Source organism: Tachypleus tridentatus, chromosome 1, assembly GCF_004210375.1.
Source record: "Tachypleus tridentatus isolate NWPU-2018 chromosome 1, ASM421037v1, whole genome shotgun sequence".
NCBI classification, from domain to species: domain Eukaryota; kingdom Metazoa; phylum Arthropoda; class Merostomata; order Xiphosura; family Limulidae; genus Tachypleus; species Tachypleus tridentatus.
The window spans coordinates 117,454,284-117,470,711 of NC_134825.1; the positions used below are offsets into that span (position 1 = coordinate 117,454,284).

The window sequence follows — 16,428 nt, forward strand, 5'->3', positions numbered from 1 at the left end:
TTTATGTCAATTTGTTAACTATGTATTATTAATTTATTTATTTATGTCAATTTGTTAACTATGTATTATTAATTTATTTATTTATGTCAATTTGTTAACTATGTATTATTAATTTATTTATTTATGTCAATTTGTTAACTATGTATTATTTATTTATTTATTCAATTTGTTATATTATTATTAATTTATTTATTTATGTCAATTTGTTAACTATGTATTATTTATTTATGTCAATTTGTTAACTATGTATTATTAATTTATTTATTTATGTCAATTTGTTTATGTATTATTTATTTATTTATTTATTTATGTCAATAACTATGTATTATTAATTTATTTATTTATGTCAATTTGTTAACTATGTATTATTTTTTTATTTATTTATGTCAATTTGTTAACTATGTATTATTAATTTATTTATTTATGTCAATTTGTTAACTATGTATTATTAATTTATTTATTTATGTCAATTTGTTAACTATGTATTATTAATTTATTTATTTATGTCAATTTGTTAACTATGTATTATTAATTTATTTATTTATGTCAATTTGTTAACTATGTATTATTAATTTATTTATTTATGTCAATTTGTTAACTATGTATTATTAATTTATTTATTTATGTCAATTTGTTAACTATGTATTATTAATTTATTTATTTATGTCAATTTGTTAACTATGTATTATTAATTTATTTATTTATGTCAATTTGTTAACTATGTATTATTAATTTATTTATTTATGTCAATTTGTTAACTATGTATTATTAATTTATTTATTTATGTCAATTTGTTAACTATGTATTATTAATTTATTTATTTATGTCAATTTTTAACTATGTATTATCAATTTATTTATTTGTCAATTTGGTAATTATGTATTATTAATTTATTTATTTATGTCAATTTGTTAACTATGTATTATTAATTTATTTATTTATGTCAGTTTGTTAACAGTATTATTAATGTATTTATTTATGTCAATTTGTGAACTGTATTATTAATTTATTTAGTTTTGTCAATTTGTTAACTATGTATTATTAATTTATTTATTTATGTCAATTTTGTAACTATGTATTATTAATTTATTTATTTATGTCAATTTGTTAACTATGTATTATTAATTTATTTATTTATGTTAATTTGTTAACTATATATTATTAATTTATTTATTTATGTCAATTTGTTAACTATGTGTTATTAATTTATTTATTTATGTCAATTTGTTAACTATGTATTATTAATTTATTTATTTATGTCAATTTGTTAACTAAGTATTATTAATTTATGTCAATTTGTTAATTATGTATTATTAATTTATTTATTTATGTCAATTTGTTAACTATGTATTATTAATTTATTTATTTATGTCAATTTGTTAACTATGTATTATTAATTTATTTATTTATGTCAATTTGTTAATTATGTATTATCAATTTATTTATTTATGTCAATTTGTTAACTATGTATTATTAATTTATTTATTTATGTCAATTTGTTAACTATGTATTATTAATTTATTTATTGATGTCAATTTGTTAACTATGTATTATCAATTTATTTATTTATGTCAATTTGTTAATTATGTATTATCAATTTATTTATTTATGTCAATTTTGTTACTATGTATTATTAATTTATTTATTTATGTCAATTTGTTACCTATGTATTATTAATTCATTTATTTATGTCAATTTGTTAACTATGTATTATTAATTTATTTATTTATGTCAATTTGTTAACTATGTATTATTAATTTATTTATTTATGTCAATTTGTTAACTATGTATTATTAATTTATTTATTTATGTCAATTTGTTAACTATGTATTATTAATTTATTTATTTATGTCAATTTGTTAACTATGTATTATTTATTTATTTATGTCAATTTGTTAACTATGTATTATTAATTTATTTATTTATGTCAATTTTGTAACTATATATTTTTAATTTATTTATTTATGTCAATTTGTTAACTATGTATTATTTTTTATTTATTTATGTCAATTTGGTAATTATGTATTATTAATTTATTTATTTATGTCAATTTGTTAACTATGTATTATTAATTTATTTATTTATGTCAATTTGTTATCTATGTATTATTAATTTATTTATTTATGTCAATTTTTTAACTATGTATTATTAATTTGTTTATTTATGTCAATTTGTTAACTATGTATTATTAATTTATTTATTTATGTCAATTTGTTAACTATGTATTATTAATTTATTTATTTATGTCAATTTGTTAACTATGTATTATTAATTTATTTATTTATGTCAATTTGTTAACTATGTATTATTAATTTATTTATTTATGTCAATTTGTTAACTATGTATTATTAATTTATTTATTTATGTCAATTTGTTAACTATGTATTATTAATTTATTTATTTATGTCAATTTGTTAACTATGTATTATTAATTTATTTATTTATGTCAAATTTTTAAGTATGTATTATCAATTTATTTATTTGTCAATTTGTTAACTATGTATTATTAATTTATTTATTTATGTCAATTTGTTAACTATGTATTATTAATTTATTTATTTATGTCAATTTGTTAACTATGTATTATTAATTTATTTATTTATGTCAATTTGTTAACTGTATTATTAATTTATTTAGTTTTGTCCATTTGTTAACTATGTATTATTAATTTATTGATTTATGTCAATTTTGTAACTATGTATTATTAATTTATTTATTTATGTCAATTTGTTAACTATGTATTATTAATTTATTTATTTATGTCAATTTGTTAACTATGTATTATTAATTTATTTATTTATGTCAATTTGTTAACTATGTATTATTAATTTATTTATTTATGTCAATTTGTTAACTATGTATTATTAATTTATTTATTTATGTCAATTTGTTAACTATGTATTATTAATTTATTTATTTATGTCAATTTGTTAACTATGTATTATTAATTTATTTATTTATGTCAATTTGTTAACTATGTATTATTAATTTATTTATTTATGTCAATTTGTTAACTATGTATTATTAATTTATTTATTTATGTCAATTTGTTAACTATGTATTATTAATTTATTTATTGATGTCAATTTGTTAATTATGTATTATTAATTTATTTATTTATGTCAATTTGTTAACTATGTATTATTAATTTATTTATTTATGTCAATTTGTTAACTATGTATTATTAATTTATTTATTTATGTCAATTTGTTAACTATGTATTATTAATTTATTTATTTATGTCAATTTGTTAACTATGTATTATTAATTTATTTATTTATGTCAATTTGTTAACTATGTATTATTAATTTATTTATTTATGTCAATTTGTTAACTATGTATTATTAATTTATTTATTTATGTCAATTTGTTAACTATGTATTATTAATTTATTTATTTATGTCAATTTGTTAACTATGTATTATTAATTTATTTATTTATGTCAATTTGTTAACTATGTATTATTAATTTATTTATTTATGTCAATTTGTTAACTATGTATTATTAATTTATTTATTTATGTCAATTTGTTAACTATGTATTATTAATTTATTTATTTATGTCAATTTGTTAACTATGTATTATTAATTTATTTATTTATGTCAATTTGTTAACTATGTATTATTAATTTATTTATTTATGTCAATTTGTTAACTATGTATTATTAATTTATTTATTTATGTCAATTTGTTAACTATGTATTATTAATTTATTTATTTATGTCAATTTGTTAACTATGTATTATTAATTTATTTATTTATGTCAATTTGTTAACTATGTATTATTAATTTATTTATTTATGTCAATTTGTTAACTATGTATTATTAATTTATTTATTTATGTCAATTTGTTAACTATGTATTATTAATTTATTTATTTATGTCAATTTGTTAACTATGTATTATTAATTTATTTATTTATGTCAATTTGTTAACTATGTATTATTAATTTATTTATTTATGTCAATTTGTTAACTATGTATTATTAATTTATTTATTTATGTCAATTTGTTAACTATGTATTATTAATTTATTTATTTATGTCAATTTGTTAACTATGTATTATTAATTTATTTATTTATGTCAATTTGTTAACTATGTATTATTAATTTATTTATTTATGTCAATTTGTTAACTATGTATTATTAATTTATTTATTTATGTCAATTTGTTAACTATGTATTATTAATTTATTTATTTATGTCAATTTGTTAACTATGTATTATTAATTTATTTATTTATGTCAATTTGTTAACTATGTATTATTAATTTATTTATTTATGTCAATTTGTTAACTATGTATTATTAATTTATTTATTTATGTCAATTTGTTAACTATGTATTATTAATTTATTTATTTATGTCAATTTGTTAACTATGTATTATTAATTTATTTATTTATGTCAATTTGTTAACTATGTATTATTAATTTATTTATTTATGTCAATTTGTTAACTATGTATTATTAATTTATTTATTTATGTCAATTTGTTAACTATGTATTATTAATTTATTTATTTATGTCAATTTGTTAACTATGTATTATTAATTTATTTATTTATGTCAATTTGTTAACTATGTATTATTAATTTATTTATTTATGTCAATTTGTTAACTATGTATTATTAATTTATTTATTTATGTCAATTTGTTAACTATGTATTATTAATTTATTTATTTATGTCAATTTGTTAACTATGTATTATTAATTTATTTATTTATGTCAATTTGTTAACTATGTATTATTAATTTATTTATTTATGTCAATTTGTTAACTATGTATTATTAATTTATTTATTTATGTCAATTTGTTAACTATGTATTATTAATTTATTTATTTATGTCAATTTGTTAACTATGTATTATTAATTTATTTATTTATGTCAATTTGTTAACTATGTATTATTAATTTATTTATTTATGTCAATTTGTTAACTATGTATTATTAATTTATTTATTTATGTCAATTTGTTAACTATGTATTATTAATTTATTTATTTATGTCAATTTGTTAACTATGTATTATTAATTTATTTATTTATGTCAATTTGTTAACTATGTATTATTAATTTATTTATTTATGTCAATTTGTTAACTATGTATTATTAATTTATTTATTTATGTCAATTTGTTAACTATGTATTATTAATTTATTTATTTATGTCAATTTGTTAACTATGTATTATTAATTTATTTATTTATGTCAATTTGTTAACTATGTATTATTAATTTATTTATTTATGTCAATTTGTTAACTATGTATTATTAATTTATTTATTTATGTCAATTTGTTAACTATGTATTATTAATTTATTTATTTATGTCAATTTGTTAACTATGTATTATTAATTTATTTATTTATGTCAATTTGTTAACTATGTATTATTAATTTATTTATTTATGTCAATTTGTTAACTATGTATTATTAATTTATTTATTTATGTCAATTTGTTAACTATGTATTATTAATTTATTTATTTATGTCAATTTGTTAACTATGTATTATTAATTTATTTATTTATGTCAATTTGTTAACTATGTATTATTAATTTATTTATTTATGTCAATTTGTTAACTATGTATTATTAATTTATTTATTTATGTCAATTTGTTAACTATGTATTATTAATTTATTTATTTATGTCAATTTGTTAACTATGTATTATTAATTTATTTATTTATGTCAATTTGTTAACTATGTATTATTAATTTATTTATTTATGTCAATTTGTTAACTATGTATTATTAATTTATTTATTTATGTCAATTTGTTAACTATGTATTATTAATTTATTTATTTATGTCAATTTGTTAACTATGTATTATTAATTTATTTATTTATGTCAATTTGTTAACTATGTATTATTAATTTATTTATTTATGTCAATTTGTTAACTATGTATTATTAATTTATTTATTTATGTCAATTTGTTAACTATGTATTATTAATTTATTTATTTATGTCAATTTGTTAACTATGTATTATTAATTTATTTATTTATGTCAATTTGTTAACTATGTATTATTAATTTATTTATTTATGTCAATTTGTTAACTATGTATTATTAATTTATTTATTTATGTCAATTTGTTAACTATGTATTATTAATTTATTTATTTATGTCAATTTGTTAACTATGTATTATTAATTTATTTATTTATGTCAATTTGTTAACTATGTATTATTAATTTATTTATTTATGTCAATTTGTTAACTATGTATTATTAATTTATTTATTTATGTCAATTTGTTAACTATGTATTATTAATTTATTTATTTATGTCAATTTGTTAACTATGTATTATTAATTTATTTATTTATGTCAATTTGTTAACTATGTATTATTAATTTATTTATTTATGTCAATTTGTTAACTATGTATTATTAATTTATTTATTTATGTCAATTTGTTAACTATGTATTATTAATTTATTTATTTATGTCAATTTGTTAACTATGTATTATTAATTTATTTATTTATGTCAATTTTATTAAGTTAACTATGTATTATTAATTTATTTATTTATGTCAATTTGTTAACTATGTATTATTAATTTATTTATTTATGTCAATTTGTTAACTATGTATTATTAATTTATTTATTTATGTCAATTTGTTAACTATGTATTATTAATTTATTTATTTATGTCAATTTGTTAACTATGTATTATTAATTTATTTATTTATGTCAATTTGTTAACTATGTATTATTAATTTATTTATTTATGTCAATTTGTTAACTATGTATTATTTATTTATTTATGTCAATTTGTTAACTATGTATTATTAATTTATTTATTGATGTCAATTTGTTAACTATGTATTATCAATTTATTTATTTATGTCAATTTGTTAATTATGTATTATCAATTTATTTATTTATGTCAATTTGTTAATTATGTATTATTAATTTATTTATTTATGTCAATTTGTTAACTATGTATTATTAATTTATTTATTTATGTCAATTTGTTAACTATGTATTATTAATTTATTTATTTATGTCAATTTGTTAACTATGTATTATTAATTTATTTATTTATGTCAATTTTGTTACCTATGTATTATTAATTCATTTATTTATGTCAATTTGTTAACTATGTATTGTTAATTTATTTATTTATGTCAATTTGTTAACTATGTATTATTAATTTATTTATTTATGTCAATTTTGTAACTATGTATTATTAATTTATTTATTTATGTCAATTTGTTAACTATGTATTATATATTTATTTTTTTATTTATTTATGTCAATTTGTTAACTATGTATTATTAATTTATTTATTTATGTCAATTTTGTAACTATGTATTATTAATTTATTTATTTATGTCAATTTGGTAATTATGTATTATTAATTTATTTATTTATGTCAATTTGTTAACTATGTATTATTAATTTATTTATTTATGTCAATTTTTTAACTATGTATTATTAATTTATTTATTTGTGTTCTTTTTAAACGTATTTTAAATGCTCAGACACAATAAAAACTCTGATTTTATTATTACATAAAATTAGGCTTAAGACATTGCCTGCACTGCGTCTTATTTCACATATAGCTGTGGTGTTTTTATGGTTTTAAAACGTTGATACTTACTTATAAATAAGAACTTTATTGTGAGCTGTGACTTATAAGTCTTGAGATCTCAGCCTTTAACCAAACCGATGTATCCGTCAAAGTCCTTAAAGTCTGATGTTGTATTGTAAGGGTTAGAGAAATACTACCATGAACAAATGCAATTTACTGAAACTATAAGTAATAGATATTATCTTCCCATCTTTGTTACAGTAACATATAAAATATTATAAGTGTTTTGTATTTATGACAGTTATTGTAAAAATAAAGCCATCTGACGCCATCCCTAATTTTGAACAACTAATCGTAAAGAAGGCAGTCAACCAGCAGTACCTTACCATCCACAATAAGAGCATAACTGTCACTCTTATCACAAACTCACAACTTAAAACGATGGAAATATTCCGTGGCATCTCACAGGTTCGAACACGGTTTGCCAGCTCGAAAACTAAGAGATCTGCTATAGGTCCATAAAATTAAGCCCCTCTGTTTCTTAGTTAATAATTACTTATGTGAAATTGATTATGTTTGTAAACACTACCGACGAAGTACGCACAAGACACAATGACAAATATTAGATTATTCACAACTCATGTGTTTATAGACTCTTAGTAAATAGCCTTTAGTTTGTTTCTTCGTATTTCGTTCTAAAACTGCTCTGTTACAAGTCAGGGGTGTATTAATCTCTTGTGGATTAAGATAGAAAGAAACCTGGAGGATTTGAAGTTAATAACCTGTAATAAGACAATTAGGAAGTAAATTGTTTGGGATATCAAAAATGTTCTCATAACTTGGTTAAAAACATGGGTTTTTGTCACATGACGTAATTTCATAAGTCACTCAGCATGTGTAATGTAACATGGACACTAAAGTAGGTTCAGTTATGAAGGTTATCCCTACATTTGCTTGTTTTTCAAACATCTTACTCAATCTCTAAAGATTTTGGCCTTAGTCATTTATTGTTTGGATTTTGTTTTTACTGTGAAGGATATTTTTCACAACGGATTTATCTTATAATCCATAAAAACAGCGATAACAACATATTTTCACCATTCGTATTGTTTGCGGGCAGTTTATCATGAAAGTCACCAACTACCTAACTAGATTAACTAAAGTAACCGACAACTTACTCCAGGCTAGAAAAATGCGCAAATTCCTCACTGGACGTTAGTCAAAACTGCCAAATACTTACCAAATATTAGTCAAATTTATCGACCACTCATTCCACGTTAATCAAAATATAACAGATTACTTTATGTTATTCAAAATAACGATTATTTATTTACTTTAGGTTAGTAAACTGACCGTTCACTTGTTATAAGTTATTCACGACGGCCAATCATTCATTCCAGGTTAATCAAAATGACTTAATTCTGACTAAAGATCGGTAAAAAAGACTAGTCACAATGATTGATTGTCAATTCCAGATTAGTCAAAATGACTTAGCTCTGACTACAGATCGGTAAACATATATTTGAATCGTTAAAAATCACTTTAACGATTCAAATGTATGTTTTTCTTGTTTAGTGCAAAGCTACGCAACGGGCTATTTACGCCCTCTCTACCGTGGGAATCGAACCATTGAATTTTGCCTTATAAGTCCTACACTTTCCCACAACGATTCAATTTAACGAGTGTGTTTTTGATAAATCCACAGAAATGCCTAGACACATACAGTTGTGATCAAAGGGTCAGTCAACTGTTGTACATAGAACGTATTCCGTAACATAGCATAAATGACTTGTGTTCTGATTTCTATTTCTACAAGATTCGCGGTACTTTTCACCGAATTGTTTGCCATTCTTTAGTCCCAAGCCTATTTCTTTTTATAGTGTCCCTAAATCTGTTGAAATGTGTTAGAAAGGTTTAAGGTTAAAACGTTATTGACCAAAATTCTAAACTTTTAAAAACATAACAATAATTTTTATACAAATAAAAATCTTTCTTCTGTGGGTGTAACAATAAATAGTCTTAAAGTATTCCACAAAAGCAGTTGGGATTACTGGTTACAAGGGCAGAACTTGTAATTAAAATAAACATCCGGTTTACACTTACGACCTCCACGCCACCCCTCCTAGTTCACAGAAAATACGATAGGTGTTGTTTTTTAAGTTTACTGTTTTGAATTTTGTTTTTGAAATTCGCGCAAAGCTACACGAGGGCTGTCTGCGCTAGCCGTCCCTAATTTTGCAGTGTAAGTCTAGAGGGAAGACAGCTAGTCATCACCACCCACCGCCAACTCTTGGGCTACTCTTTTACCAACGAATAGCAGGATTGACTGTAACATTATAACGCCCCCATGGCTGACTCATTTCTTAACATGTTAAAGTGATGTCCTGTTTAAATTGTATGATTAAGACACGACCTGACAGACTGGCGTGTTTTCATTTTTACTCACAAGGACAAAGTGAACATTTGTTGTTTTTATATATTCGTTAAAAACACTAAACCTTGCCATGTTTACTGGGTCACGTTAATTAAAAACAGTTTTAAATTGATTTTCATCTTCAATATTGGATAACAAGGTAAAGAGAAATAAGAAAGATGTTAGCTGATATGGTACATGTCCAGGAGTGGCCTTGCGCTTAACTAGTCAGGCTATCGATCGCAAGGTTCAAGGTTCAGGCCTCAACTTAGAGAGCACTATAATTCTGACAACAGCTTCTGATGTTTGGTTAAGAAAAGTCGAATTGCAACAGACACAACTGAATTCTTGTTCTCCCTCTGGTGAGCGTTTCTGAATTACGGATAATTGTGTCTGAAATATCAGAGCTCTTAATTCAACTGTTTATGTCCTCCAGCGCGTCAGCGGTACGTTTACGACCTCGAACGCTAAAATTCAGAGTGCAATCTTAAAGCCTGTTCCGTAGCTTTAAGCTAAGCCAAACGATCAAATAAGAAATCCTTCGGTGTGAAAGCGCTAAATCTACTGACTTCCAGCACTAATTTCTGGGGTTCGATTCCCCGGAGTGGACACAGAAGATAGCACAGCGAGGCTTTGCTTTTAAAACGAACAAATATTTACTTTAAATAAACGGTGAAACCGGAAAAAAAAAAAAACACGTTTAAATTACCGAAAACCATCATATCCATCACATACACATTTATTCAGGAACGTTTTTCAAAACTTTTCATTAATTATTACGAGGTACACTTCCAAATTAACACAGAGCGTATCTTATTATTTTCTGCTACGAGCTCAGCTAGGTTAGGTTTTTTAAACGGGAAAACCACCGTTGTCTCAGGGTCGTCGACACGTTTACGTGTGGTATTTCAAGGTTTGCAAGTATGGAACAAGTTGCATGTCTTCAATGTATATTATACCGCTCTTTTGTATGGCCAATGGATGATGCTTTGTTTCTATATTTTTAGTTACTATGGATAACTGACTTCATTATGTTTGTTCGTTTTAGAATTTCGTGCAAAGCTACTCGAGGGCGAAACTCAAAACAAAAACAAACTATTCAGCAGCGGGAGTGTTGTACTGTGACGGTCAATTCCAGTATTCGTTAGGGGAAAGTAGCCCAAAAGTTGGCGGTGGGTGATGATGAGTAGCTTCCTTCCCTCTAGTCTTTCACTGTTAGATCAGGGACGACTCACGCTCAGTCGTCAAATAAATATAAACAAACAGAAATTACACGTAAGCAAACTAATAACAACTTATTAATAAATTATCTAAATTATATCTTTATCTTAATCTTCAGTAGACCTATTTTTTATATTATTATCGTTTTCTAGCTTGAAGGCTTATAATGTTAGAATTTAAGGTTCGATTCTCGCGGTGGGTACAGCACAAATAGGTCAAGGTTGTTTTTCTTAAGTGCAAATATGCATAAACAAAGGTTGGTTTTTTGAATTTCGCTAGAGGTCCCTAATTTAGCAGTGTAAGACTAGAGAGAAGGCAGCTACTCATCACCACCCACCGCCAACTTTTGGGCTACTCTTTTACCAACGAATAGTGGGATTGACCGTCACATTATAACGACCCTATGGTTGAAAGGGCGAGCATGTTTAGTACACCCGGGATTCGAACTCGAGACCCTCAGATTACGAGTCGAACGCCTTAACCCACCTGGGGATGCCGAGCCGACTTCATTATGAATTACACGAATTATACAACTGAAACTCAAGACTGCTCCAGAATCCAAACACTTTAGTTTTATTTATTTAATGTTACCACAACGTTAGCTCTAAACGCTGTTTGATATCGAGGTGATCCTGGTACTAATGTTACACATTGTTTTACGCCATTAAGATTCGAAGAGCTAATAGGTTTGGCACATTTTCACACCACGTTGTTTTTTTACTTATAAATACGTATGTTGTATATTTCTTCATAAATCAGTTACTACACGATGGATTGTTTCGCTCTATAGGATATGCTAGGGATTTACATAGAGAGTATTTTAGTTTTTACACAACAGAATATTTCACACTGTAGGATATGCTATGGCTTCATACCAAGTATATGGTTGTGTAGTTTTACAAAACACAGATACAGAGAATAGATATTTTTTATTTCAGAAGATACACGTTAAATACTATTGAGCTATTATGTGAGATAGGGTTAGACAAAAGTAATGTGATTATTCAGGTTTATGTCAATTCGATATGCAACCAGAACACTTTTAAAATTAATTTTAAGAGTTTATATATTTAGGAAAAAATTCCAAAATAAATTCCAGATCTGAGGTCCAGAGTAATTAGTTACACATTAACCACAAATAATAAAAAAAACTATAATTTAAACTTCTGATGTTTGTAATAAAATATATCGATCAATTTTGTAGAGAGTTTTGGACCAGTGAACCAAATGCGCTTTAAACCTACGAAAGAGAAAACTAGGTATACGTTTCAATACTTTACCACAGAGTTTCTCGGACTGCACTCTTTCAAACCTGGAGAGAAATAATGACATGCCCTTATAACCAAACTCACCTCAAAACCCTAGTCATTAACCTTAAATCCACCCTCAAATTAAATTTCATGCTGGTAAGAGCTATATTCACAGTCCTCGGTACGGAACCACCAAGCCTGGTCTTGTTTATTCAGTTGGTGAGATGGGTGGATGTCAATAGAACTTAAAGGAAACTCCCTAATTACAGGTACTGCGAAAATAAGTCCTTCTGGAACACATTGCATCGTATGACATGTTTAGTTGGAGCACACTGTTGTTTAAGGGAACACCCCTGAAGACCTCATGTAAGATGTTGTTGAATAAATCAGCAATTTTAACCTGCCTCGAAAGAAGCTGATCGTTTTCAATTATCTAGCAACTATTATCTGAAGTTAACCGAGGCCTAATTGCTTTCCGTAAGAAAGACGAGAACCTTACGTTTAACAAGTTGACTTGGGGACGTTTTAGGTAGCTAAAATGAAAATATTTTACACTAGTTCCTAGCATAGAGGTTTAAAATCTAATTATATTACAGAAATAAACAAGTAATACAAAATAACTGTAGTTTCAGACATCGAAATCTCTAACCACTTGTTCTACGCCTAGCATTACTTAAGCCTATTTCAATAAAGAGATATATTAACACTTGTTTAGTTAAATCAGACTGACCCCTACCCTATTTAATAGTATCAGTAAATAAACTTGTAATATTATTTCTCAACTTAACTTTACACCTTTTTTAAAACTTTGAGAGGTTTTTTAGTATGTTGTTGTATAACGTATACTAAAATACACTTTATATTCGTCGAAATGATATGTGCGCACATTCACATTTAGAAAGTAAAGTGCGCTCACATTTTCAGGAGATAAATAAATTGAGTATTATGAAAATAGATTCTGTAAATTTTACACTCTTTCAATAGCGTAAACATCAATTTTAGCAAAAAATAAGTAAAGAATTAATAATAATATGGATCAGAAACTCCACGGCTACTCAGGTACTTTATATATACGTCAGAAAACACGATATTAGAAAATAAATTTGTCATTTTCCCCCATACGTTTGGTTACTTGTTGCAAAATGCAAACGTACACAAATATGAAATTCGGATATTGCAAATTGGCTTTTAGCGTTCTAAGTTGTTAAACTTAGTGTTAAGCCGCTGGGGGTGTGGGTAGAATGCTATTTTCACCACCTGATGTCTAACATAGCGGATTAAATTGCAGTCTACGTGAATTTTTGACGTCAATGCAACACCTCTATACTGCTGAGTAATGCATTTAAATGAAATATAGTAATGTCTAACCTCGGATAGTCAAGTTAACCAGTCTTTTATCAACCTTAACACACCGCTAGTAAATCTCGACAAAGCTGCTTGATGTTTCCACCACCAACTGAAATCCTACCTCATTTACTAAAAGAACAATTCCTAATTCCGCTAGAGGAGTGGAGAGAAACAACAGTTTCTAAATGCTTCTGACTGTCCTAAAATATTTAACGTCAAATTTACTGTCGAAAATAAATAGAAATAAGCCTTGAAATCTTTGATCTGGCAGCCAGCTTACGTGTTCCATAAGACTGAAAGTATCATACTGGTATATAGTGTTTAATTTTCATTATAATTATAAAAACTATGAAACTTATGGTCTTATAAAAACCTTGCCAATAGTCCATAAAATGGAAGGCCAATTGCCTCTTCGACATAATGATTAAAACGCTTGAAATTTCTATTATTTTTCTCTTTATTATTATAATTATTACTTAATCTCCTGAGAATGGTAAAGTAGATAAACATATAATAAGACGTCAAGAAAAATAAATTATTTTGATAATTCACACATATTTCTAATAGAAATGACCTAAGCTTTTCTATCGAATACAACCGGACTTTAGAAACTATCGTAGGTGGAGATTTTTGGTCCAATCAAAGAGGGAGAAATTTTTGAGATACTCATTGATAGGATTTCAAGCTGCTTGTCATCAGCTGAAGGAAATCATGGAAAACTACATACGAGTCTGACAAATTTAATGTTTATATTGTTTGTGTATAAAAGTGGTTTATAATTGATCATTTGATTGTTGAAAGAAAAACTGAAGTTCTACCTATTTTTGAAATTTTGTGTTGAATTAGCTGAACCACATATGATTATCACACGTTCAGTAAAACAACCAATTAAGTATTTTGAACTAATTTCTTTAGGTTTCGTTTGTTGTTGTTTTCTATATTGTCTTTGTGTATTTTAAACGCGTATTTACTTGATGAAAAATATGAAGGTAAAATACACAAATGTTTTCTTGATAACAAAACAGTAAATTAAACTGACTGTATACATATTAAAGTATAAATGATGTTTAATTGACCTAAAGGTTTAAATTGTATTAAAATAGATATAACAGGCCAGGCGTGGCTCAGTGGTTAGTGTTCCAAGCTGCGAATTTGACAGATCCAAGTTTCAAAAAGTGTTGCATTTATTAAGCTCTGTACTCTTAGCAGTTGGTGCGTTATGAAAGTAACAGTAAATCCCTTTACCTGGCTGGCGTTTTTGTCTCTGACTAATAGTTTGTAGTTATAAATTAGAAAATCTATACCTGAAACCTATGTGTGTGTGTGGGAGTTAGTTTCTAACTTGGCTACTTAGACCACTTACGCATAAGTTTCATTTAGCGTGAACTCAGATACAACATTTAGATTGGCCCTTAGCAGTTACACAAAGTGTGGATATTAACAAATGATGGTCAATTTCCCATGAAACGTTGAAGTTTTGCACCTGCAATAAACGCTATTGCAGGGAAGAGGATTTTCACACGTCTTTGAACAGGTGTGTATCCACCCACAGCGTGAACAGAAACCCACTAATAAAAGGAACCGTCGGTATATTGCACGTGTTAATCACAACATAACACGTCACAACGAGTAGGCCTGGCATGACTAAGCGTGTTAAGGCGTGCGACTCGTAATCTGAGGGTCGCGGGTTCGCATCCCCTTGGCGCCAAACATGCTCGCTCTTTCAGCGTTATAATATGACAGTCAGTCCCACTATTCTGTGGTAAAAGAGTAGCCCAAGAGTTGGCGGTGGGTGGTGGTGACTAGCTGCCTTCCCTCTAGTCTTACACTGCTAAATTAGGGACGGCTAGCACAGATAGCCCTCGAGTAGCTTTGTGCGAAATTCCAAAACAAACAAACAAATCCTTGTTTCAATCAAAATTTTGTTAATAAAATTATAAAAACAACCTTTACTCTCCAGATAATTATAAGAGATCTTTCACTTTAGCCGGTGTTTCTCTTTTGCAGCTTCTTCAGAGTTTAATTTTCGTTTTCTTAACTTCGTCTTCAAAATGTGTAAATCCCTTCAGATTGCACTAAAAATTTGGAAAGATAACATAGACATTTGTTTCTGGAAAAAAATCACCTTATGGCAGTTAAATACATGTTTTAAAAAAAATAAAAAAATTCTTTAGTTTATGAATAGTTTTATTGGTAAGTGCGCAATATGAGGGCTCACACTAACTTTGATCATATGAATAGTTTTATTGGTAAGTGCGCAATATGGGGGCTCACACTAACTTTGATCATATTACAAACGTCATTTTTTTTTTATATACATCTTAAATACTGACGCACTCTGTAAAATAAGATACATTGTAGTGTGAAACTATGTTTATTAATATCTCTAGAGCTAAGACCATAAGGGATAATATAAGTCCTCCGAAAAGAAAATAGAACGGTGCTATAAAATATTTCAAGGAAAGTGGTTTCAGCCCTTCTCGGATTCCTCTCTCAGCAGGAAAGCAGCTATGCCTCTTTCCAGCCATCTCATGTTTCAATTCCCAGTGTTGGAGAAAGCCTGCTTGCCGTAGTTGCTTAATTCTGAAAAAGGAAATATTTAGATTAATAGTCGTGTCGTTATGCATCGGTTTCTCGTACAAACGTTTATTTATGATTTCTTTAA

General features: G+C 24.8%; 1 protein-coding gene across 1 annotated transcript in view; it reads right to left on the bottom strand.

Moving 5' to 3' along the window:
• Nucleotides 1-15,925: 15,925 nt before the first annotated feature.
• Nucleotides 15,926-16,428, bottom strand: part of LOC143253922 (putative glutamate receptor) — a 28,862-nt gene continuing 28,359 nt past the window's right edge. The window contains exon 12 of the mRNA XM_076508562.1: nucleotides 15,926-16,346. Within this exon, the coding sequence (XP_076364677.1) occupies nucleotides 16,085-16,346 (262 nt within the window). The 3' untranslated portion in view covers nucleotides 15,926-16,084. The remainder of the gene's footprint in view (nucleotides 16,347-16,428) is intronic.